Source organism: Ahaetulla prasina, chromosome 1 (genome assembly GCF_028640845.1).
Source record: "Ahaetulla prasina isolate Xishuangbanna chromosome 1, ASM2864084v1, whole genome shotgun sequence".
Taxonomy (NCBI): Eukaryota; Metazoa; Chordata; class Lepidosauria; order Squamata; family Colubridae; genus Ahaetulla; species Ahaetulla prasina.
In genome coordinates, this window is record NC_080539.1 from 348,928,894 (window position 1) to 348,954,516 (window position 25,623).

The following is a 25,623-nucleotide window of genomic DNA, read 5'->3' on the forward strand; positions in this document are numbered from 1 at the left end:
TGCAGATATTGGCACCTTATGCTGATTTTTCTATTATTTTCTGTCTATAGTCTAAAGCAAAACTCGTGTGAATTGAGCTAATGGATAGTAAGCATCCTGCACTCTTTAGTAGATAATCTATAATTTAGGAGAGCATATGTTTGCATGCTGACAGATTCAGTTTTTGATATCCATATCAAGTAATGAGAATGAAGTGTCTGCTACTACATAGAGATGCTCTCAGAATATACAAGTATAGGTTAAAGTGGACAAGCAGCAGTTTTACAATGTCTTTCCTTCACAGCCTTGTATAATCCAAATTTACATTGAATTACCAATAAAAACATCTTTATCATATAAGCTAGGAGAACATTGGAGGGAAGACCATTTCTAATATATAACTGTAAGGTTGTTTTAGAGCTTTTTTCATTCTCCCCAAGGTTCACTGATAGTTGTAATTCCAAAAGACTGGCATCTTTCAGAGAAGTGTCTGTAATCTATAGTGCCTATGATTTTTTGAAAGGGTAGAAGTTAACATTGGGAACATAGGAAACCTTAGATCTTTGGTCTGTCTAGCCGATTGTTATTTATGAAGAGCAAAACTTTATTGGGAAAGTCGAGTGGAGGATTGTGAACTGTAACTAGAATTAAATTTATGATTAATTCCAGTTATATAAGCATAAACACTAGAAATCTTAAGTCCTTTCTGTATGAGTCATTATCTCTGTAGAAATATGATATTGCAGGCCTACTTGCAGCTTGTACTAGAGATGGGTGGAGACTATGGATTTCCATAAGAAATGACTTGTTTAGACTTAACCCAGTGGAGTATAATTGCTCTCCTATTCTTTAACAAAGACTGGAGAGAAGGCCAGAATAAGTTCCATATCCGAGTTGCAAATAACTGGTAACCACTAGATGGCAGTAAAGAGAATCAGACATATAAGCCTTGGGGGGATAAAGTTTGAATAAAAGGGAAGCTATTCACACCATTGCAGAATGGAAAAACTTGTTTATATCTAAACAAGAAAATACTCTGCCACCCACAAGCCCTTACTTCTTTCATGTGAATTTTGCAAGAGTTGAAATGAAAAACATAAAGACCATATACTGTTTCTGAAAAATCTATACACAAACTGTGATGGTGATTGTTTAGGTATAGCAGTAATTGTACTTTGCAGTGTAGACTCAGGAACACTTCAGGCATCCTTCAGTCAAACTGGGAATTAGAAATAACAAATAGAAATCTTCCACCATGCCAAGTTCAAATACCAACTCAACATATTACCAATTATTCCCTTTTGTTTATTTGTACTATATACTTTAAAGTTACACTGTCAACTTGACATTTTTGAATTAGATTAATTGGGGCGGGGAGTCTTACTTCTGACAAAGGAGTCTTTTAGAAATAATTATTGTACAAGATAGTAAACTCATTTATTAAAAAATATGTTTTTCTGGTCTCCTGGTGATATTACAAGTGATTGATATTTCCTTCACACTGAATAATGAAATAATTAACTATAGGGCTAATCATTAAGGAGACATACCAGTGCAGCCAATAATAGTCAACCATTCTGAACAGAGAAATACAAAAAATTGTATCTCAGATAGTTAGGCTGGCAAATAATGCAAGCATTGTGCTTTTATGATTAGCATATAGAATAGAATTTATTGGCCAAGTGTGATTGGACACACAAGGAATTTGTCTTGGTGCATATGCTCTCAGTGTACATAAAAGAAAAGATACATTCATCAAGGTACAACATTTACAACACAATTGATGGTCAATATATCAATATAAATCATAAGGATTGCCAGCAACAAGTTATAGTCATACAGTCATAAGTGGAAAGAGATTGGTGATGGGAACTATGAAACGATTAATAGTAGTGCAGATTCAGTAAATAGTCTGACAGTGTTGAGGGAATTATTTGTTTAGCAGAGTGATGGCCTTTGGGAAAAAACTGTTCTTGTGTCTAGTTGTTCTGGTGTGCAGTGCTCTATAGCGTCGTTTTGAGGGTAGGAGTTGAAACAGTTTATGTCCAGGATGCGAGGGATCTGCAAATATTTTCACGGCCCTCTTCTTGATTCGTGCAGTATACAGGTCCTCAATGGAAGGCAGGTTGGTAGCAATTATTTTTTCTGCAGTTCTAATTATCCTCTGAAGTCTGTGTTTTTCTTGTTGGGTTGCAGAACCGAACCAGACAGTTATAGAGGTGCAAATGACAGACTCAATAATTCCTCTGTAGAATTGGATCAGCAGCTCCTTGGGCAGTTTGAGCTTACTGAGTTGGCGCAGAAAGAACATTCTTTGTTGTCCTTTTTAATTATGTTTTGATGTTAGCTGTCCATTTGAGATCTTGCGATATGATAGAACCCAGAAATTTGAAGGTTTCTACTGTTGATACTGTGTTGTCAAGTATTGTGAGAGGTGGAAGTATGGAAGGGTTTCTCCTAAAGTCTACCACCATTTCTACGGTTTTGAGTGTGTTCAGTTCCAGATTGTTTTGGTTGCACCACAAGGCTAGTCGTTCGACCTCTTGTCTATATGCGGATTCGTCATTGTCTCGAATGAGACCAATCACTGTTGTGTCATCTGCGAACTTCAGTAGCTTAACAGATGGATCATTGGAGATGCAGTCATTGGTATACAGAGAGAAGAGAAGTGGGAGAGCACAGCCTTGGGGGCCCCTGTGCTAATTGTACAGGTATTTGTTGTGATCTTGCTTAGCTTCACCTGCTGCTTCCTGTTGGTTAGGAAGCTTGTGATCCACTTACAAGTCTGGTCCGGTACCTGTAGCTGGTTTAGCTTAGGTAGAAGAATGTCTGGAATGCTGGTATTGGATGCTGAACTAAAGTCTACAAAAAGGACCCTTGCATAGGTCTTTGGAGACTCAAGATGTTGTAGGATGTAGTGCAGAGCCATATTAACAGCATCATCTGTTGATCTATTTGCTCGGTATGCAAATTGCAAGGGGTCTAACAGCGGATCCGTGATGGTTTTCAGGTAGGAAAGCACTAGCCTTTCAAAGGTTTTCATGACTACAGATGTTAGAGCAACTGGTCTGTAGTCATTCAGTTCCTTGATGGTGGGCTTCTTCGGCACTGGGATGATGGTAGAGCGTTTGAAGCAAGAAGGAACATAACACATCTCTAGTGATTTATTGAAAATATGGGTGAAGATGGGGCCAATTGGTCAGCACAGACTTTTAAGCAAGAAGGAGTTATCTTGTCTGGGCCTGGAGCTTTTCCTGGCTTTTGTCTGTGAAATAGGTCCTGCACTTCCTTTTCTGTGATCACTAGGGGTTGTGAACCCAATGAAATGGGGTCAGTTGTAGGAGGCTTGGCTGTTGTTGGTGTGTCTGAGATGGGGGTTGTGGAGATAGGTGGCTGTAGTTTCCTTTCAAACCTGCAGTAAAACTCATTCAGGTCATCTGCCAGTTGTTGATTACCTTCAGCCTGGGAAGGAGGTTTGCCATAGCCGGTGATATTTTTAAGAGTTTTCCACATGTTTGCTGGTTCATTTGCTGAAAATTGATTCTTTAGCTTTTCAGAGTAGCTTCTTTTTGCTGCTCTTATCTCCCTTGTTAGTGCATTTCTGGCCTGATTGTACAGCATTTTATCACCTTTTCTGTAGGCTTCCTCTTTGGAATGTCGTAGCTGCTTAAGTTTAGGTGTAAACCAAGGTTTATTGTTACTGTGTATTCGCAAGTTCCTTGTAGGTACACATAGGTCTTCACAGAAGCTGACATATGATGTTACAGTATCTGTGAGTTCATCCAGGTCTGCAGAGGTATCTTTAAAAATATTCCAATCAGTGCAGTCAAAATATCTTGTTGATAACAGAACTATGAAGAGTCAAGTCTCTGGATTCCTCAGTTAAGATAAGGTATCTCTTCAATCACTAATGGAGATACATTTGGGGTATGAGTGCTTGTTCAGGTGAAATGAGAGCTGAATACATGAATATAAGAACATAAAAACATTAAAAAGTTCACTGTCACTGCATAAAACGCTTACTTTTTAAATGAAAATATGCTGGAGCCCATTTATGAATTGGAACAGGGTTTTAGCAAATTAGCTCCAGCGTCAACCTGATGTATTTCAAGTTTTATACGTGTGGAATAGTAACAGGTTGATGTGTTCTTTTGTACCTGATTCCAGATTTGTGCAAGGAGGAAGACATTACAGAATGTTAATATTTCTACTGTACTTCTATTTCCATATTGCAGACGTTACCCCACAGTTGAAAAGCGAGCACAATTTTTCAATGGGCCAAGTTACGTGCCAATACCAGAAGACGGTCCTTTCCTCAAAGCATTACTATTTGAATTGAGGCTGATAGATGAAGGTCAACACTTTGTGGAGTGTAGAGATGGCTGTTCCAGGATCAACAAGACCTCAGTCTATACACTGCAGGTTGAAAGGAAGGATCTCTGGCCTGTGGTAGCTTTCCGGAAGAGTGGATTGATTTATGTTGGCCTCCCTTTAGTTGAACAGTCCCTTATGCCACGACCACCTCTCTTCAGTATCAGTGGAATCTCTCAGGCTTTTGACTTCTTGTCAGGTCTCCTGGCTTTTATGAACTCTAATCAGAAGAGTGAAGCAGAGAGGAGTGTCAAAGTTGCCCAACTTCCAAGTTTAGTTATGCAGGCCTGTCCTCTGGGAACTCCACTAGATGCAAATTTAAATGGTTCATTGGAAAACAGTCACGTTGCTGTAAGTAGTCACACTCAGAAACCACCAGCTTGGAGAAGCAACACGTACAAGGGAAAGCCTCAAGTTAATATCTGTATCATTGAAAAAGTCAAATCTGTCCAGTATGACCAAAGGGATGTGGCAGACATGTGGCAAGTTTATGGAACTATAACATGCAAGGTGAGATGATTCCTACTGCAAATCTCTATAACCTATTTGACACATGGATGCATCTGGAAAAGCAACAGTTCAGCTCATCTTGGTGTGTAGAGAAGCTGAACTTAATATTTTTAATGCTTTACCATGCCAAAGGAAAGATACTGGGGGGTTTTTAGGCTTGGTTCATTCTGATAAATTAAAACAGAATTAAAATCTCACTTTAGAGTTATGCTCTTGCATATCTTACTCTTAGTTTTGCTGGTAATAGCACAAGCTGCTAAAATTTTTATCAATTTTACATTGATTTTTATTTATTTACCAAATGTATATATTTCAGTATACAATGATTCATATGCAGTTCACATACACTTGTGCACGCGCACACATTCATAATAGCCTTATGAAATTGGTCAAATTGAGAATCAGTAACCCATTTCTGACATATTATATACTCCTATAAATCGACATGGAAGAGTTGAAGAGAGGAAAAGCAAAAAGAGTAAACTGCTCTAAATCTGATTTGCTTGTGTACATTTGGAAGTCCAATGACGGTTAATTTAAATTATGTATTGATATAGTGTTTGATTGGAGTAGAAGCACTGACAATATAATCTAATGTGTGCATAGTCAAAAATAAGTGCTACTTTTTTCATTGTGTCTTATACTTAAAAAAATTAGACTACAATTTGAGTGTGTTTGACAAGTCAAAAGAGATTTGAACCTTTATTTTCTAGATAAAAAAATGAGTAGTTTACAGTGTAAGTGAAAAGTCCAGGTTGGAAAAGAAATTCAGATGCTATCTGTTTACATATGCAGTAGATAATAAGTTTACTAAATCAATACTTTTACAAAAAGGCTAAAACTTTATAATAAAGAACTATAATCCTATGCCATAATATGCATGTTGGATTCTATAAATCATTTACCATCAATTTCTATTAAAAGAATCTATAGACCTTGGCAAAAACAGAACTCTTGCTTGATATTTTGAAGGCTGTTGCTAATCAGAGTATATTATTGTGGTTGAATGAATCACTATACTTTGTATAAGGCAACATTTATAAAATTGAGGGTTGTAATGAATTTACTTCAAACATCAGTTCTTGTATTTGCTGTGCTTATATTTTGTAAGGAAATAATTTAAAAGTTCTGATCCAAAAACTAAAAATATGATATAATACCAAGATTCATTTTAGCTACAGAAACTGTTTGTCCACTTCTTGCTCTAAGCAAGAAAAAAGTTGAGATTTCCCCTTGCCACAAGATAGTGCTGTCTTGTGTTTTATTGTAGGAAGTGTAAAATTAGGCTGTTCACCAGTAATTTCCTATTCTATATTTTTGTGTTTGAAGTGTGATATAGAAGGCACTGCTCCCAATGTGACTGTTGGTTTGAACCTCCCTGCCAATGGTTCTCCTCTCCAAGATATTTTGGTCCACCCCTGTGTAACATCCCTTGATTCTGCTATTCTGACCTCCAGTAGTGTTGATGCAATGGATGACTCAGCTTTCAGTGGACCTTACAAATTCCCTCTGATACCACCTTCAGATCTGTTTAATCTCTGCTTTTACACTTCCCAGGTAAGTTTTCAAGATTTGTAATAAACCAGTCAGGAACAACCAGGGGTGAAATCCAGCAGGTTTTGACAGGTTCTGGAGAACTGTTAGCGGAAACTTTGAGTAGTTCAGAGAACTGGTAGCGGAAATTTTGAGTAGTTCAGAGAACTGGCAAATATCACCTCTGACTGGCCCCAGAGTAGAGTGGGAATGGAGATTTTGCAATATCCTTCCCCCAGGAGTGGGGAGGGAATGGGGATTTTGCAGTATCCTTCCCCTGGAGAGGGGTGGGAATGGAAATTTTGCAGTATCCTTCCCCTGCCACACGTACCAAGCCAAGCCCACCAAGCCGCACCACGCCCACCAAGCCACACCCACAGAACTGGTAGTAAAAAAATTTGGATTTCACCACTGGGAAAAACATCAAATGTTTACCAAAGGCTCCTAATATCAAACTAGAAAAAACAGTTGATAGGACAGTTTGGAAACTCATTAAGCATATTGAAATAACAATGCCCATCTAAATTTATTATGAAAAAAGATGCCTTAAATTGAACTTTTAATGAGTAATGTTTTTACATGCGAGTTGATTTTTACCTAATTTTCATCTCGGAAAGACAAGGCAGCCCCAGTATCATCTTTGGCAATAGCTTGGCTTCTCAACATGACAGATGATCCCTTCTCAACTATGTGATTCTGAAAGGAATTTTCAAGTTAGCAATGGCCCTCCAGCTCATTACATGCTTTGTGTGGTGTTAGGAGAGCTTTTGGCCTTCATCCTAGAAATATTTCCAGCACCCTGCTGATCAGTGGTTTAGAGAATCTAGCTTGCAAATGAGTTGTTAATTCCTATTTTCCATTAGAATTAAGCACTCTCTGCCTAATTATCTTACTGTTTAGCAATCACAGAGTTTATATCTGACATCTGGAAGCTGTCATCCTATTTTAATTTATTTTATTTTATTTTAGAATGTGCACCCTTATCACATACTTCCAAAAGAAGCCTAAGGGTAGCTTTACAACATACTAAAAATGGAAACCAGCAATTTATAGAATACATTAAATGATTTTAATTTATAAATATAACAAATTCAGCTATTTATCTCTGTGCATCCCAACCAGGTACCTGTTCCACCTATTTTGGGATTTTATCAATTGAAAGAAGAAGAATCACAGTGGAAGTTCACAATTCAATTGAAACTTCATGAAAGTATGAAAAATACTTTTGAATACTGCAAAGCTTATGTTCCCTTTTTTAATAGGTAAGAATAGTCCTTCCCTCCCTCAAATTAATAAAACAAAGACTTCTTTATAGAGATTGTTGTTTGGGGAGTACTTGAAAAATCTCCATTTATAGGGGGGGGAAATTGGTCAGAGTAGCTGAGTGTACTACTTCAAGAAGGTAGGAACCATTTTATTGGTCTGCCAGACACCTAGTACACCCTTATTTATTTATTATTTATTATTTATTTATTTATTTATTAGATTTCTAGACCGCCCTTCTCCCAAAGGGCGGTGTACAGCCTTATTTAAAATACATAGATACACAATACAAATCCCAAATTTTGTAAAAACCTTATTGGGTTTTTAGAAGATACTGGGGGAGGTTTCTGACTATTTATCGTACTCAGGTCTTAGTTTCCTCTTGGAGTCAGAGGGTGGCTGGAGTCTTGGATCAGATTACACCTTGTGGTATTTTCCTGCCTGTGAAGCCCTGTGTTTTCAGTGAAGCTCTGAGAGATGAAGCAGCAGAGCATCATTGGAGGAAGGTGAAGGACACATATGACTGAACACAGATAAGGGCCATTACTAAGGATGACATCATGAGAATAAGAGTGGCAAAATACCAGTATTTTTCCTCTCATCTTTCCTCTGCATTTTACCACTCTGTGGCCTTGTTAAAGGTAACCTGCACGCAACCTTAAACAGGACCATGGGGAAATAGAAATGATTCAGAAAATGGTCTGAAGAGCTGTTGTGACAATTTTTTTCAAGACTTCTGCAAATTCATTTAGATTCATTCTGAACTGGACTCCAACTGTTGAGTTGATTAATCATCTGATTATGTGGGAATATTTTTGTCCTGAGAAAGTGGACAGGCTCCTTGGGCCTGAGGATGTAAACTAAGTATATCCCTCTTTGGTTGGTTAAAGCATTCTTTAACCACACTGGTGTCACAGTGGAATACAGTCTTGCAGGCTAATTCTGCCAACTGCCAGGAGTTTGATTCTGACCAGCTCAATGTTGGCTTCAGCCTTCCATCCTTCTGAGGTCGGTAAAATGAGGATCCAGATTGCTGGGGGAAATATGCTAAGCTTAGAGAGGGCTGTATGAATATAAGTGTAATGAATATAGTATATAAGTCTAAATGCTAATTAGTTGGGTTTGAATAGTGGGTCTGAATAGTGGTGAATTCAATCTTGGATGAAGGTATAAATTTGCCTGAATAATGGTCCATCCCTTCCTCAAGAAGCTATTCCTTGACCAAGTGGTGGATAATTTCTGAATTGTCTCATGACTTTCCTTTTTGGGAAATGTTGTTGAAAAGCAGTCAACCAGCAGCTTCACTAGCCTCATGAGGAAACAGATTATAGGGATCTCTTTCAGTTGACTGAGCACAGTATAGAGATGGCACTGATCATGCTTGTAGATGACCAGTGATGGAATCAAAATGGGGTAGTGCATATATTCTGTGCCTTCCTTAATCTTTCAGCAGCCTTTAATACTATCAATCACGGTATACTTCTGTACAGACTCAGGCTTATGAGCAGGAAACATAGTGTTTCAATGATTTTCCTTCAGTGCAGTTCTGGTTGGCTTTTATATGGGGAGAGCTCTAGCTCTTGATCCTTTCTTTGCGGTATATCCCAGGACTCAATTCCCTCCCCATTCTTGTTTTAACATCTACCCGAGATTGCCAGATATCAATATGGGATGAGGTAGCAATATGCTGATTATAGCCAATTATATCTCTCAGCGCTTGACATCCAAGTGATGCTATTGAGGTTCTGACTCAGAATCTGGAAACTAAGGGGTTTAGATGGAGAGGAACATACCCAAGCCCCACCCTAGCAAAATCAAGTCTCTCTGCTCTGATTTCTGTAGAACACACAGTTGAGTGATTTTTTTGCTGTTTCTACATTTTCTATTTTCTCTAGAGAGCTCCATAATCTATTTCTGTAGTGCACCCATGGCTCCCAGTCCTGGGCTTTCAGTGCAATACAAGACAGTAAGCAGGCATCTGAGCATTCCAAAGGTCAGGAGACTAGTTAGAAGTAAAACAAAAGCCCAACGGGTAAAACGGAATAGTCTTGTTTCCAGCCAAAAAAACACAGCCATGGTCATGTGATCCCCCACTTAACAATCGTTTTGCTTAGTAGCGGCGTGGCCGGTTCCATTTAGGAGCATTAAGCAAGGGCTACCTGTATACAACACAACACAGGTAACTGGAATTCTGAAATAACACATGAAGCTTTGAAAAAGAGAAGGTGAAAATGGGTGTTCAGGAAATGTGACTGAATTTTAGAAATAGTTCAGTGAATTACAAAATTGCAATGTCCTTTATTGTAAGTTTCCTCTATTGCAATCATTTGAAATCCCAAAGCCATGACTTTAATGTGGAATTTATTTACTTTATCAGTCTTCCAGAAAAATTGACACATTCCGGATGTAAGGTTTTTACGTCACACAGTTACCCCCACGAGCATGTCCATTGCTGAGAATTCGGGAGTTGAAATCCATATATCTGCAGGGCACCAAGAGTGGGAATAACTAGTATAAGTTGTTCATTTGTGTCAGACATAATTCATAGAAAAGGCATGTGCTGTTTTCTTAGGTATTCAGAAATTACTCAAAATTGCTTTATTAAATAATAAAGTCATTGAGAGTCCCTTTCTGCAACAAGTAATAATGCTTTGCTCTTCATCCTTAGAGGTCCTATTTCTCACTTGGAATACAAAGTCAGCTATGGCCAACTTGAGGTATCAAAAGAGAAAAGCTTGCTAATTTGGTTCATAGGTAAGTTAAATATATTTGGCACCATCTGATTCAAGGAAAGGCTCAACTTTGTTTGGAAACATCTTGCAGGCTGCTTTGTTTACTAATGGACGAAGGACTTTATTTTGTGTTGTGCTTTATCATTTGATTCCTGACAATCCCAAATAAAATGAGAAAAATTCCTACCCAAAGGCTGCTGGACGCTCTGTATTGACAATACTGGGCTTAAACAGAGCAATGCTAATATCCAGCAGCTTCCCATGTTTCCAAAAGTATCTTAGAGAACTCTGATAAACCAGACAATTCCAAAGGTAGATTCTTTTACTTAGGGCTTTATTTGTCTTCTCCATCTGGAAGAAAATTAAATTGCTTTGTAAAGAGCCTTACTATTTTTCCAGCAGTTTTTTCCAAAGTAGCAGATGAAATCAAAAGGCATGAGCAACCTTTTATTTGCAGTTAAAGGTGCACTTTGGCGAGGCTTCATAACCACAGAATACATGGCAGTGTTGTGATATTGTCAGCTGACAGACCAACTATTTTGGCCCATGGAGATAGGATCAATGCAAAAAAAAACCAACAACTATAAGATTTAGCATGCTTATTTTAATCATTTTTGTCCAAAATTTCAACTGTGCAAACTTAGAAGGCTTTGAAAGGTACCAAAAATTGGGAAGTGTGGCAGTTAGCTGTAAACTACCCCTGCTTTATTATCTTCTTGGATCCCTTCTGTTTTTATTTGCCACATACAGTGCACTAATTCTGTTATCTATTTCTGAAAATTGGCTATTTAGAATTCTTCAAAAATCTTAATGGCACCTGGAAAAGTTTTATTTCTTGGTTATTTTGTCAGCTATCTACCTCTTCTATGAATATCCTTGCAAGCCAGAATTATTTTGGCTTTTTTATCCTTGCAAACTTTCCTGCTTTTTCTGAGTTAGGCTCCAATACCAAAAGTGAATCTGATCAAAAATTACACTGAAGTACATTGTGAGAAGATGTATTCTGAGTGGTAAAATAATCCTTCTCCACACTACCTTTGCTCTTGATTTTCCCCCATCTCTTTTTTATGAAGGACCAACGTATCTGTTATCCTACATAGTTTATCCTGCAGAAGAAGTGTTATATACTTTAAATATTAAATAGCCCCTGTAAAATAATTCATGTGAAATGTTTCTAGCCTATCTTTTTTTTATTCTTAAAGGGCAAAAATTTCCCAAATCACTGGAAATTTCTCTTACCGGGACTGTTGCTTTTGGTTCAACAAATCAGGATCAGCCAGTAGATGCTGTTTGTACTGGAAATACTGCATATGTCAAAGTAAGTTGCGATATTTAAGAGAAAATGGGGGAAACTATGGAAAATGGTATCTCTGCTCAGGGGATGGAAGTTTCTAAGAGATCTCATTTTCAGAATCAGAAATGAGTCACTGCATCTCTTTCTCAGTGTTCTTTGCTTGATTGTCTTTAGCTTTATTTCAAAATCTTGGATTTCACACTTACTGGATGTTACACAGACCAACATTCCATCCAGGTCTTTTCATCAGGCAAAGCAAAGATCAGCACAGGTAAGCATATTACATCTTTGGCAATTTAAATGTAAGCAAATACATTTAACTTCCAAACTTTTATGTCTGCTTCTTGTGTATTGGTCTGAAATTTGAGTTTTTAATGAAGCATGTATCTCTATGTTAGAATATTCTGTCTCTTTATTATGTCTTATGAAAGCATTACTTTTTAAATTAAAAAAATGAAATGTATTTTGTACATTAGGATATAATCAAAGAACTTACTTTCTCAATTTCTTTTAATTTTAGCTCGTGAGGTACTTTCATCAGATTACTACATCTGGAATTCCAAAGCCCCAGCACCTGTTGTATATAGAACTTTACTTTTCTAAATTTTCTATTAGTTTTTTAACTAGGAAAAAATATATTGCCAAAGTATTTTACATCAGTTCAAAGCTTCTGTTCGAGGTAAAACAAAATATTAAATGATCATTTATCTATTATTTAAAATGTCTAAAGTTTTTCTGTGACTGTGCTATTAGAGACGTTGCATGATATATAACGCTTAGACAATCAAACTTACCTGGTGCCAAATAGATTACTTGGAAAGTAAAATTTTTCTTGCAGATATTGTTGATTTTACTGTCACATTTCTAAACCTTAACTAAGTTGCTGAACATCATTTCTTCACATTGCTGGCCTTCAAAAAATGTTTCTAAGAAACAAATTTAAAAGTATCTCTGACTATATACATACTGAAAAGTATTTTGCTTTTTACATTGAGCAACCACAGCCTTTTTCTGCCAAATTAGATGTACTCCAGATGCATTGGATATATGAATTTAAACTGTAGAAAATATTCTTAAATTTGTAAATTTAATCTTGTTATACATAAGTTGCCAGCTTTCTTTGCTGCTTTTATTTCTGAGAGGAGCAGAAATTTATGCTGACAGCTACTTCACTCCTGTCCTTATACTGGCATAAAAATCATTGGTATACTAGTTTCACAGACAAATTTTTAAACTATAGTTTCCAGTCAGAATTAGCTGACTTTATTCATGTGATTTGTATTCCATATAAATAAAGCTATCAAGGCAACTTACAATATAAACCATATATACAAACCATATATACATATATATACAACCATAAGATTGAGGGCAAATGAGGTCCAGGCATAAGAACATCATGGCTTCAAAATCTAAGGCACTGGTTTGGACAAAACTCAGCAGCACTTTTTCATGTGGCTGTTGATAAAAATAGGATCACCAACATGATCGCCAATGTCCGATGACAGATATGGCATCTGAAGAAGAAGCCTATTGTTAAAATAATTTTAAAAACCTAGATTTAAGGTGTGTCCTAACTTATTTTCTTAAAAGTTAAGTAGTGCAAATACAGTTGCTATGGAAGTTCATTCCATAGTACCGTATAAGGATGACAAAGGAAACGATCATCTGTATCTGAAGAATAGGCCTTTCAGAGGAAGAATATACTTAAAATGTTTGCCTGAACATAATGATATCCAGATATTTTTTTAACACTATTAGTCATTTGTCTGTTAAAGAATAAAACAGAATAAGCTCTTGATTTAGGACAAAATAATTGTTTTTCAAAAGAAACTACTGCTGTGTTATACATAAAAACTACTGTTCTGCTTAAGCTCGGGCAAGAAATCAGAGCTGAAATCAACATCTTTTAATTAAATTAATTTCAATATTAATGTTATGGGTTCTTAGTAAAATGAATTAAGATCAAGAAACCTATGTTCTGATCCAGGCCATTTGTGAACAATGACATTTCAGTCCTATATCACTGCCTTGTTATCTCCAGTCTGCCACCCAGCAGGTAGATGATTGTCCTCACAAAAATTTGAAGTTGGCCACATGAAGGCTCAGTGCTATAATTTGTAGTTACACTGATAATGGCAGCTCCTGGTTCAGTGAGATAATATGAAACAAGGCTACAGTGGAAGGGAGAAAATATCAATTATTGCTTTTATCACATTTGAGAAATTAAAAGATTCATCTAGAACACACGCACACACACATACAAGTAAGGCACTTCAACATAGTGGCTGCTGCAAATCACTCCAAGTAAATGGAAAAAAAGATGCATTATAAAAAGCAATATATCCAAATGTTCCAAAACGAAAATGTGCCATCAATAAATATTGGCTCCAGTTGTGTCTTCTGAAAGAAAACCTGCATGCCTGCAAATCTCATTCTGAACTATTTTATCAAAGTGGACAAACCAGTATTGACTAAAAACCTAAGGGGGAAGTGAAGAAAATTCATGCCTTTGTGTCCTTTTCTTTTATGAATTGTTTAGACCAGGGGTATCAAACTCAAGGCCCGGGGGCTGGATCTGGCCTGCAGAGTACTTAGATCTGGCCCGCAGGACCGCCCTGGAAACAGTGAAGGACTGGCCGTGGTGCTTCTGCCAGCAAAAATGGTCACCTGAGCTCCATTTTCGGCTGCCACGGTCTCCTCCAACCCTCTGCCAATAAAAACAGAGCTCCGGAGGGCTTCGCGCTCAGGCCACCACAGCCCCCCCCCCAACAAGAGTGACATCAAGCTAGCCATGCCCCCCCGCCACGCCCCCCTGAGGTCAAAAACAACCCTGATGCGGCCCTCAATGACATCAAGTTTGACACCCCGGTTTAGACACAATGGTTTCCCCCAAATCTCGATAACTGCCAGTGCATCTGTGCTATCATTGGCAGTTTTTCTAGACGCCACTCTTACGTTAAAAGTACATTCCAAGACACCAAAATACATTATAGCAGAACATGGATGAAACAGCTGTGATGGGCAGTCGGAAAGGATGGTATCCAGCCTCAGGCATTCTCTCATCTAACATTTATATTAATAGCAACATTGTTGCTATTCATTGTTCTGAAAAACAAGAAACTGACAAGATTCCTATTTATTTTGGGTTTCCTCACTCACTATATTCTTCAGTGTAATTTTTGCTTGTTTTTTTCAAATTTGTTAATGAAACCTTAAAAAAACTCTGTTACACATCAAGAACGATTCTTAAAACCTAAGAGTGCTAAAAAGAGGAATGTCTTTCCTAATTGGCATTAATATACTCATTAAGTTGATCTTGTTTTGAAACAAGCCAAAGACCACAGATGTATTAATTCTGGTTTTAAAAAAAAACAAAAAACTAGTATCTTTCTGAAGACAGGAAATTGAGGTGCAGTGAATTATCAGAAAATGAACAAACCTCCACAAAGTTATTAGAAAAAGCCTTGGAAACCTGGAGAATAGCACAAAAGAAAGACAAACAGCTTCTCAAATCACAAGATATAATGACACAAGTTTTGTTTAACAGTATGCTAGTTGATAAATAATATTAGTGTTTTTATGTAGTGGAAAAAGTTTCTAAAGTATGGTAATTTTTAAAAAAATACCCCAGGTGGAGATAGTAATCTAATAGCTGGTTAAACATAATAAAACATAGCTTGATTAGCACAAACCATGCTGCTTAGCTGAAACTGTTTGGCCAAACTTCTAAAAAGACAACCAGGGTGAACCGAAATTAAAAAATCTTTTCTTTCTCAAAGATAACATCTAGGAGATGCCACCTGTGCAGATGTTAGTTGCTTCTTGAAAGGATGAGGGAGTGGGGCACATAGGCAGACAAACCTGTGTACTCCAGCCTAATCCTTTGTTGTGCATAGATTCACCTACTGCATGTTACATTCAGTTAATTTATGTAAAGAGATACCTTTGATTCTGGAATGGACCACTGGAGTTCATGTAAGCTTTTCCTTGTTACAAGGATTCTCTCCTCAGTTATAGCCTAGCTTCTGTATTTAGCTACCGTAGTTTTATATAGATAGAATGGTAATGGTGCACGAAAGGCTCATCAGATAAAGGGAGAGGTTTCCTAATTATGAGAGTACATTCAAACAAATTTTCCTTTCTGCTTTCTGAAATGAGAGAGCTGAACCATTGGGTGGCTCTCAGTTCTGAAAACAATGGCAGATTAATAATAATGTCCTTATACAGGAGGTAACTAATGGTCAAAACAGACATGATATAGGAGATATTTCTTTCCTAAGATACTGCTCAGGAAAAAAATTAAAAGCAGTTATGAAGAAATAGAATTGGATGAAGACAAATGATGGGTTGATACGTTTTCTCCTATTCATTTTTCACAAAACTAGGAATGGGCCTAATAACTCTAGAGGTAGGTCCTTGTTTGGTGTCTGACTTGTTTGGCAACCATTCACAATTATAACAGTGATGAAAAAGTAGCATGATAATCCTTGCAGGACTGAAAGTTGAAGTCAAATTATAAAATCTTGATGTTTCACTTAGTGACTGCTTTGCTTAGCAACCACGTTCCAATTTTGGTTGCTAAATAAGAACTACCTGTATTATGACTTGGCTCTCTGTGGAGCTAATAATTTCCCGCTGGAAACTATTTCAAAAGTTAAATTACTCCATATAAATTTCATTACCATAATCTAGGCTGTCTTGCCAACAGCTGCTTCAGTTCTTTTTAATTATTACATTAGAGCAGGGGTGTCAAACTTGTGGCCCACGGTCCAGATGCATCACATGCTGGCCACGCCTACGCCCAGTTTAGCAAAGGGGGGAAAAGTTACAATACGTCACGTGAAAATACCGTGATGACAGAGTTTGACAGTTCTGCATCAGAGTTACATTCATTTCTGTTTGGGCTCAAATGTGAAGTGTTTTCACATTTCATTTCAGCATCTTCCTATATCACTATTTTTAAACTTTTTTTTGACCGCCTAGTACTTTTCTTCTCTCATGGACCTATGAAAGAGGCTTCCCAAGAGAATTACCTTTACTAATACACCTTAGCAAAGCAAACCAAAACAATCTGGAACTGAACACACTCAAAACCGTAGAAATGGTGGTAGACTTTAGGAAAAACCCTTCCATACTTCCACCTCTCACAATACTTGACAACACAGTATCAACAGTAGAAACCTTCAAATTTCTGGGTTCTATCATATCGCAAGATCTCAAATGGACAGCTAACATCAAAAACATCATTAAAAAAGGACAACAAAGAATGTTCTTTCTGCGCCAACTCAGTAAGCTCAAACTGCCCAAGGAGCTGCTGATCCAATTCTACAGAGGAATTATTGAGTCTGTCATTTGCACCTCTATAACTGTCTGGTTCGGTTCTGCAACCCAACAAGAAAAACACAGACTTCAGAGGATAATTAGAACTGCAGAAAAAATAATTGCTACCAACCTGCCTTCCATTGAGGACCTGTATACTGCACGAATCAAGAAGAGGGCCGTGAAAATATTTGCAGATCCCTCGCATCCTGGACATAAACTGTTTCAACTCCTACCCTCAAAACGACGCTATAGAGCACTGCACACCAGAACAACTAGACACAAGAACAGTTTTTTCCCGAAGGCCATCACTCTGCTAAACAAATAATTCCCTCAACACTGTCAGACTATTTACTGAATCTGCACTACTATTAATCGTTTCATAGTTCCCATCACCAATCTCTTTCCACTTATGACTGTATGACTATAACTTGTTGCTGGCAATCCTTATGATTTATATTGATATATTGATCATCAATTGTGTTGTAAATGTTGTACCTTGATGAACGTATCTTTTCTTTTATGTACACTGAGAGCATATGCACCAAGACAAATTCCTTGTGTGTCCAATCACACTTGGCCAATAAAATTCTATTCTATTCTATTCTATTCTATTTCTATTATGAATCTCTGGGGTCACATGTTGTCCTAAGCTATAGTATAGTTGCTTTCATTTTGGCTTCCCTTGTGTGAAAATTCAGTAACAGTAGGCTGAAAACTATAGTTTATTTCTTAGTGTAGATTGAACCCAGCCCCTGTGAATTATTTCACAAATCATGATTTCACACGTCACGGATCAAAGTTGCACGCAACACAGTATCCACCATCTAGCAAGCGGAACCATACATGCAGTTGGCTGGGAAGCAGATGAGATATTTGCTTCAGTCAGTAATACTAGTAGAACATTTGAGTGTGTGAAAGCTATATTAATATTATGAGCATTTATCAATGTGACCATTCCATCATTATCTAATGGACTATATGTCCCCAGCTTCTGGTGTTTTCTGACTTTTTTCTTTTTCCTTCTCTGTCCAATATTCAATTAAAATACAGAGAGAAGGAGTTTATTCTCTAATATCTAATGACTATTCCTTAAATAGTATCAGTCTCACTTGCCATCCTGTCTATTAACTAGATACTGTTTTAAAATAATCAGTTCAGCATTCAGATGTTTGTGAAAGAGAATATCCCAGTAAAATAATCTGTGAAAGTCTAAGAGAAGAAGAGTTCTAATCAAAATAAAATCAGTAGCTGACATTTTCTGCTTCAGTGATAAAGACAGTTCTTCCCCTCAGAGTTAGTGTCATATCGCTCAATAATTCTCCCTACTGTCCATGCCACTCTCTCTTAGTTGGTAGCATGTGAAAATTGACCTTGAAAACAATTTCTTGTAAGTCGATCAAAAGGTCGGCAGTTCAACAGTTCGAATCCCTAGTGCCACGTAACAGGGTGAGCTCCTGTTACTTGTCCCAGCTTCTGCCAACCTAGCAGTTCGAAAGCAGGTAAAAATGCAAGTAGAAAAATAGGGACCACCTTTGGTGGGAAGGTAACAGCGTTTCGTGCCCCTTTGGCATTTAGTCGTGCCGGCCACATGACCACGGAGACGTCTTCGGACAGCGCTGGCTCTTCAGCTTTGAAACGGAGATGAGCACTGCCCCCTAGAGTCAGGAACGACTAGCACATATGTGCGAGGGGAACCTTTACCTTTTTAAAGGGTTTCTGCATGGAAGGCATTTCACTATTTTGCTGTTATCCCTAGAACCTCCTCCTCCTCTGCTATACACAACTGAGCGAATGTTGGGGATGAATAAAACAGCTGATCTTCAGGAAAAGACGGAAGAAAGTAGAAGACGCCTGGTTGGATGACATCACCCAGAGGCAAATTCTGACATTTTTGTTTGGGGGAGTGTGTTGTGGGGGGGGGAGGAATACCCAGGACCCTCTTTAGGGAGGTCCCATCATATTGCAGGACAATGCTAGTTATGCCTGTATGTATTCCTTGCAAATCAGTTGGTCATCCCTAGGCTGTTTTTGATTCTGTCTAGAAACCTATCTTTTCGAGATAATTTCTTTCACAAAACAAAAAGAGAGGGAGGGGGGAAGACAAAAGTCTGTTGCCCGTTTGGTAGGTGACCTGTTTAATGTTTTCTCTGTGTCTGGGAACTCCTTAGTGTAATTACCGACCTTTGAACTCCCCAACTAATCCTGAGCTGTTTTGTATTCCTGACTCATCTTGAAGGCTGGACCTTTCTTTTCTTCCAACTCCGCTGCCACAATTAAAGAAGAAACAGCTGCATTTCAAAGGGATTCCAATTCCAGAAGCTTAATCGTGATTGACATGTTCTTATTCTAAGCTATAAGAAACTCTAAGAGTCCTCTCTTGGGTTAAAACTTCAATCATTTTCTAAAAAATTATCTCAATATGGATTTTGTTCATTTTCCTTTAGCCATTCTTTGCCTTTTTTTTTTTATACACATATACATAAAGATACTTTGCACTGGCAGTGAATATGAACTGCGAGAATAAGGGAATCTCAACAGTTGTCAAGCATTTTCTAGAAACAGAAGTGGGTAAATTCTGTTTAATGTCAAAAGTATGCTTAGGATATCTGTCATATAGTATGGCATATATACGAATTTCCAAAAGGCAAAGTTCTTGAAAGTGGCTGGCAATCGGGTAAGTTTGTCATGAAGCTTCAGATAAAACCCAGTTATGAGAATTTACTTTTTTTTAACCAATTAAAGAAATATAAAATATGGTTCCAATTTAGCAGTTCTTTAACAAAAAAACCAGTAGTTATTCAAAATAACATTTTTTTTACTTTATAAACTGATCAATGTTTTCTTTGGAACAATGAATTATATGAATTTGATTATGTAGTTTCAAAGGCAAGGTTAAGTAACTGAGAAAAGTATTTTTTTAATTTGAAAATATATAATGTAATTGAAGTATGGGTTTGAGAGTAACAATATTTCCTATACTGTGGAAATAATTAGGCTACTGATGTAGATAACATAAATCTAGTAAAACAAATACCTTACAAAATGGATGGCTAGCCTCCAAAAATCACTCAGTTCAGGTTAATGTTTACATTTATTTGGTCAATGAATCTACTAATTTGGAATTCATTCAAGGGATAAATGTAGTTACCTGCCTTAATCCTTCCACATTGCCTTGTGCTTTTTGATTCATCTAGTTCCAACTCAATCTTCCATCATGTAATTTCCCAGAATTGCTTCTACAATAATTCCACCACCACACGGTCTTCGTAATGCCTACTACAGTATGCTATTAATAAGAAAGATCTGATGGATTTTTAAATTTAATCAAATTCTTCAGCCTACTTTGGGTTGGGACTTCAGTTCCAGAACTTCTTTGGCAGCATAGTCTGGGAATTCTTGAAATCACTGTCCATCACATATCAGAAGGACACAGAGAAACAAACCATGTCTAAATACCATTCAAAAGGGACAATAAAAAAGCTAAGAAGAAACCAAAAAGATCAGAAAAACATCCTCACCAGCAGTCAACACTCAGATAAGCAGGGATTAACACCAGGCAAACAATCAAACAGAAAACAATCAAGGAACAACCAAGGAGAAAACCACCACCACCACCACCACCACCAAAACTGCCAAGACTAGCTACTATATATAAACAGGGAGTAAACCCCACACTTAACTTGCACTGATGATGTTACCTACTTGCTAATGACTTGGAAACAACCAAATTCAGAGAGTACGAAGGATTCCACAGAAGGATGCAGGCCTGAGAAAGATTAAATTAGATAATACTGTACTCAGAAAATAAGATGAGTGCTAGCAAGATGTAATGACCCTCAAAAGCCCACAGTGCATCTTGACAATACAGATGAGGCAGAAATCTGGAGTGACATTCATAATCAAGAATAATCCTTCTACATCTAAATTAGCTCCATTGATGTGAGACTCCTGCAGCTCCAAGTTAGTTCAGTAAAGACTCATGGGACATTTATGAAAAGAAAAAGAAATTGAATTCAACGAATAACACCCTTATCAGCGTGAGTACTTTGGATTCAATAAACATCACTTATTTGTGTGTTTTTCCACACATTATTGAAATCCATGGAAAACAATACAAAGGAAGAAACATGAAATCACAGGAGTAACTCCAAACCTGAGCATAATTGCTCAAGACCTGATTAATAAGCCAGTGGTCCCCAATCTTTTTTTATACCACTGGAATTTGGAATGTTGAAATGCTATGTAGTAATATTTGATGGATTGATGGATTGAAGATGAGATCGTTACATAGAGTTATTGATGCAAGGAACATTTGGGCAAATTGCAGGATACAATGGAGGACAAGCAAAACTTTCTTACCTCTTGACTATGTGAGAAGTCAAGAATTAAAATCAATAATATCCAGAGGCCAACATGAACCTTTTAGAACTCCATCAAGGGAGCCCAGATTATCTTTGTATCAGGCCAATAATCATCAAAAGAAGAAAGGGAACGCACTTATATTTATTTTCAGAGAACATTATTTCTTCATACTTCGTATTTCTAGATCTCAGTTATAAAAATGTTTTTAATGAACAATGGAAAATATCTATTTTTTAATGTTTGACAAAAAGTATGCAAATCAAGGAACTCTATAGTAGACTCTTTAAACTCTTTAAACTCTTTTTAAAGCCAAGTAGATCAGTAACAAAAAGTAGCAAAAATGATTTTTTTTCTAGCTTCATGATAACATTTATATTGAAATAATATGAAGATAAATGGGTAAGTATATAAATAATTGAGTAATTAAGGCGATAGAAAAGTTTGCAATTTCACAACAGATAGTCTGCCCAGAGCTGCTTGACATATAAATTTAATAAATAAATAAAATACGCATGTGCAGTATTGCAAACTTTCTCTGCTAAGACAAAATTGATTATTGGAACATACAAAAGCCTATAGTCTTGCACAGATTTCTCTCAGAATGGATGACATCCCACATATTTTGGTTTGGAAATTGGCTTAAAGAAAAATATATATATAAATACAAATTTACAGATTCAATATAATAATCAAAATGTAATCTCGACACATAAACATACCTATATCTTCTAGAACATTGCACGTTCTCCAATCACTTACATTAAGTTAATAAATAAATAAATAAAATTAAGCAGCAGCATTTTTATTTCTTGTTTATTGGAACCAAGAAAGACATTCACCATCAAATGTTTCTGGCAAGTCAGAATAGACATTATTTTCTTCAGATAAGGTTCATTTCCTTTGTACCCTTCCATTCTCTAGCCAAGAAAATCACATAGTGTAAGGTGGGATAACAAAAATCAGTGGAATAACTAAAAGACTTCAAAAGCAATACGTTAGAAAAAGAGAGGAAAGACACCCTAATTCAGGGGTCACCAACCTTTCGGACCTCAGGGACCACTAAATTCATAATTTTAAATCTCAGGGACCACTAATATGATCTGCCTAATCATAATCAGCTGGTGGGCATGGCTATGTGGTCATGTGAGTGGGTGGGCGTGGCCAACTCTATGTCACTCACGTTGAGGGGCACCTTGCCGGCCTCTACTTGCTCCTCCCCTGCCAGCTATTCCTCGCCTCCCCATCCAGGCTCCTTAGGGCCCCAAAAGGAAGCAGTTGTTGGCGCTAAGCAGCCACCACGATAAAGAGTTGGCGAAATAGCTGGCTCAGTTCAAATTGGATCTGACCGAGAAGGAAACTCAGCAGAAGCACCTCACTGAGGACTACAAGCATAGGCTTTCCAAGTAGAGGGAAGACCTGAGAGAGTGCAAGGCCAGGTATCGGTGCCTGGAGGCTCAGCGGACTGAGATGGTCAGCCAGTTCCAGGCCATGAGGCAGTCCCACTGGAACAAGGCCCTCCAGCTCTTCACCACCAGCAGCGCTTCCCTCCAGTCTTCGCCCAAAGCCCCACACCAGGAGGCCGAAGCAGACCCCAAGTCAGAATGAAAGTATAGCATGGGTCACAAGAAACTTCCTGTGTGATCTAAATATATTATTAATCTTTAATAAGATGAGAAATCCCTAAACTCTACTATATTTCTACATTTTTCCAGTTTGTTGTGCTCAAAATAAATCATTCTTTCTTTTGCATCCAAAAGAGTTGTCTCATCTCAGGGCCACTGTTCTCTTCCTGGACTTGAACTAGTCTTCCAGCACTGCATAGTTAATTCTTCAGCCACAACTGCTACAGAGGGAAACTATTCTGAGATTTGCTGAGCTTCCCCAGATGTGAGATGTATCCTAATAATATAAGTGTTGCATGCAGAATGCATAGCGTAGTTGAACCCTTCGAAGCTATAGTAGACCGCCTATCAATGAAAGTAGAAGAGGGAGAACATGTCCACATTTCTCAAGCTGCAGAGCCAAACATCTGCCAGGCTGTGCTGACCCCCCCCCCAGGCTTCGAACAAGCCCGATGTCCCCCACACTCAAAGCAGAACATTTGGATGAATTAGACAAAGATGTGGATTTAAGGGGGAGGGGGTTATGGGACAGCTGATATCCTACGCACACAATCTCTGCATTCCATTTAAAGTGAATTGGGTCAAGCAAGCTGTTTCTGCATTGCATTGTTTGGGGATTTTTTAAAAGCAAAAATAAGCAAATATGCTTCTCAAAAGGCTAAGCTTGGGCAAATAAAGTGCAGCCAACCCTATGAATTGCCACTCTTGACACACCCAAACCACACTTAGACTGATTCTAAACTACGGGGACGGGAGGGGGGGAGAGAGAGACATGCAGCTGCGTAAAGCAAAATTGGGACACGTTCAAAATTGGAAATATTCTTGTATGGTAGAATTGTGGTTTAAATGGTCAGGTTAGGACTGGCAAATTCATATGAAACAACTAAGTGATTTTTAGTTCATCAGGATCCCTAAGGCTGCTCAATAGTTCTCTAACTGACCTGCTTGACAAGGTTGTTGTTGGGGTTATAAAATAAGCAAATGAACAGGAATCCTTTATACTAGGCCTCTCCACATGTCTGATAGATAACAGGAAAGAGATAAAATCCAAACATATTTTTTTAAAATAATCTAGATAAGATTTTGAAGAGGAGTGTGGAGATTCCATTAGTTATAAACAGGCTGTTATTGTTATGTTATAGAGGGCAGCTGGAACAATGTTGGATGTAAAAAAAAAAAAAGAATATAAACAGTAAATTCATAGTAGATTTGTCTAGCCAGTCTCACAATCCACTCAGAATTATTTAGCATCAGTAGCCATATAAATTATTTATTTACTTACTATTTAATTATTTATTAAATTTATATGCTACCATCTCTTTGTCCAAGTAGCTTAGAACATCTTAGAAGCACAATATAAAACAAGTAGAGCATTAAAAACATTCGGTATTAAAATTAAAATATTAAATAATAAATAATATGTTATATTTAAACATTATTTTAAATAAACACACCTTTCTGGTCCTCAACCATTTACCCAAGAGGTGACTCCCAGAAGTTTGACAATCTAATCAGAATCGACGTTTCCCCCCAATAATGGTACAATAATAATAACAATTCACATTTTGCACCCGTTGAATTGTAACCTCTGAAAAACTACTGTGTCTTAGCTTTTCCTTTCCTGCAAAGATTTCTTTGCCTATCTTGCTTACTTTATAAGCTATCTCTGAAATATGACTTTGAATGTGGCCATCATGTCGTAATGGCAGGGCAAATGAGTCTGAGGGGTGTTTCTAAGACAAAGGTCAAATAAAAAAGGGGGAGGGGGTGTTAATAAACAGCGTTTCAGTTTAAAGCGCTTTTTTCTTCTTTTTTTCTTTTTTGCGGATTACATCTTAAATTCCAACAAATCAGATTTAGGAGTTACTGAAACTGAAATTGATCCATCCCTCATCCAAACTCTGAAATACTTGCTGACATCATTTAGATAGTGAGCTGTATTATCAGATTAGGGCAACCCCATTGTACCCGGCCGCTGAATGGGAAAAGGAAGGCAAAGAACTCAAAAACCTTGGATGGATTCGGAACCTTTTAACCTGGCTGAAGTATGTTGGGCCCTGTTATGCAAATGCCTCCCCAATCCTCTGTTAAGTTCACTGGAAATAATTTTCTTGAATGACAGGTTTATTCAGCAAGGATTTAGTTGGTGATTAATCCCCCTTTGATCTAGGCTATTTCACTTAACTAGCAGTTACCTCGGTCTGACAAAGTGCAACTGAGATTAGGGGAACAACCAGGATGCGACCAGGGTGTGTGTTTCGTTTTCCCAAATCTTCCCCCACCATCACAAGAAAGAAAGAAAGAAAGAAAGAAAGAAAGAAAGAAAGGAAGGAAGGAAGGAAGGAAGGAAGGAAGAAGAAAGAAAGAAGAGAAAGAAAGAGAGAGAAAGAGAGAGAAAGAGAGAGAGAAGGAAGGAAGGAAGGAAGAGAGAGAGAAGGAAGGAAGGAAGAAAGAAAGTGAGAGAGAGAGAGAAAGAGAGAGAGAGAGAGAGAGAGAGAGAAAGAGAGAAAGAAGGAAGGAAGGAAGGAAGGAAGGAAGGAAGGAAGGAAGGAAGAAAGAAAGAAAGAAAGAAAGAAAGAAAGAAAGAAAGAAAGAAAGAAAGAGAAAGAAAGAAGGTGTTGCTGTCTGTTCT

At 37.5% G+C, this 25,623-nt stretch overlaps 1 protein-coding gene across 3 annotated transcripts in view; it reads left to right on the forward strand.

Annotated features, from left to right (window-relative positions):
- The window catches only part of AP5M1 (adaptor related protein complex 5 subunit mu 1), a 14,637-nt gene extending 2,241 nt beyond the window's left edge, over window positions 1–12,396 (forward strand). For all 3 annotated transcript variants that reach the window (XM_058163004.1, XM_058163003.1, XM_058163002.1), the window contains 7 exons: window positions 4,215–4,860; window positions 6,190–6,417; window positions 7,516–7,655; window positions 10,325–10,410; window positions 11,591–11,706; window positions 11,857–11,953; window positions 12,203–12,396. In XM_058163004.1, coding sequence (XP_058018987.1) covers window positions 4,215–4,860; window positions 6,190–6,417; window positions 7,516–7,655; window positions 10,325–10,410; window positions 11,591–11,706; window positions 11,857–11,953; window positions 12,203–12,285 — 1,396 coding nt within the window. In that variant the 3' untranslated portion in view covers window positions 12,286–12,396. The remainder of the gene's footprint in view (window positions 1–4,214; window positions 4,861–6,189; window positions 6,418–7,515; window positions 7,656–10,324; window positions 10,411–11,590; window positions 11,707–11,856; window positions 11,954–12,202) is intronic.
- Window positions 12,397–25,623: the final 13,227 nt, after the last annotated feature.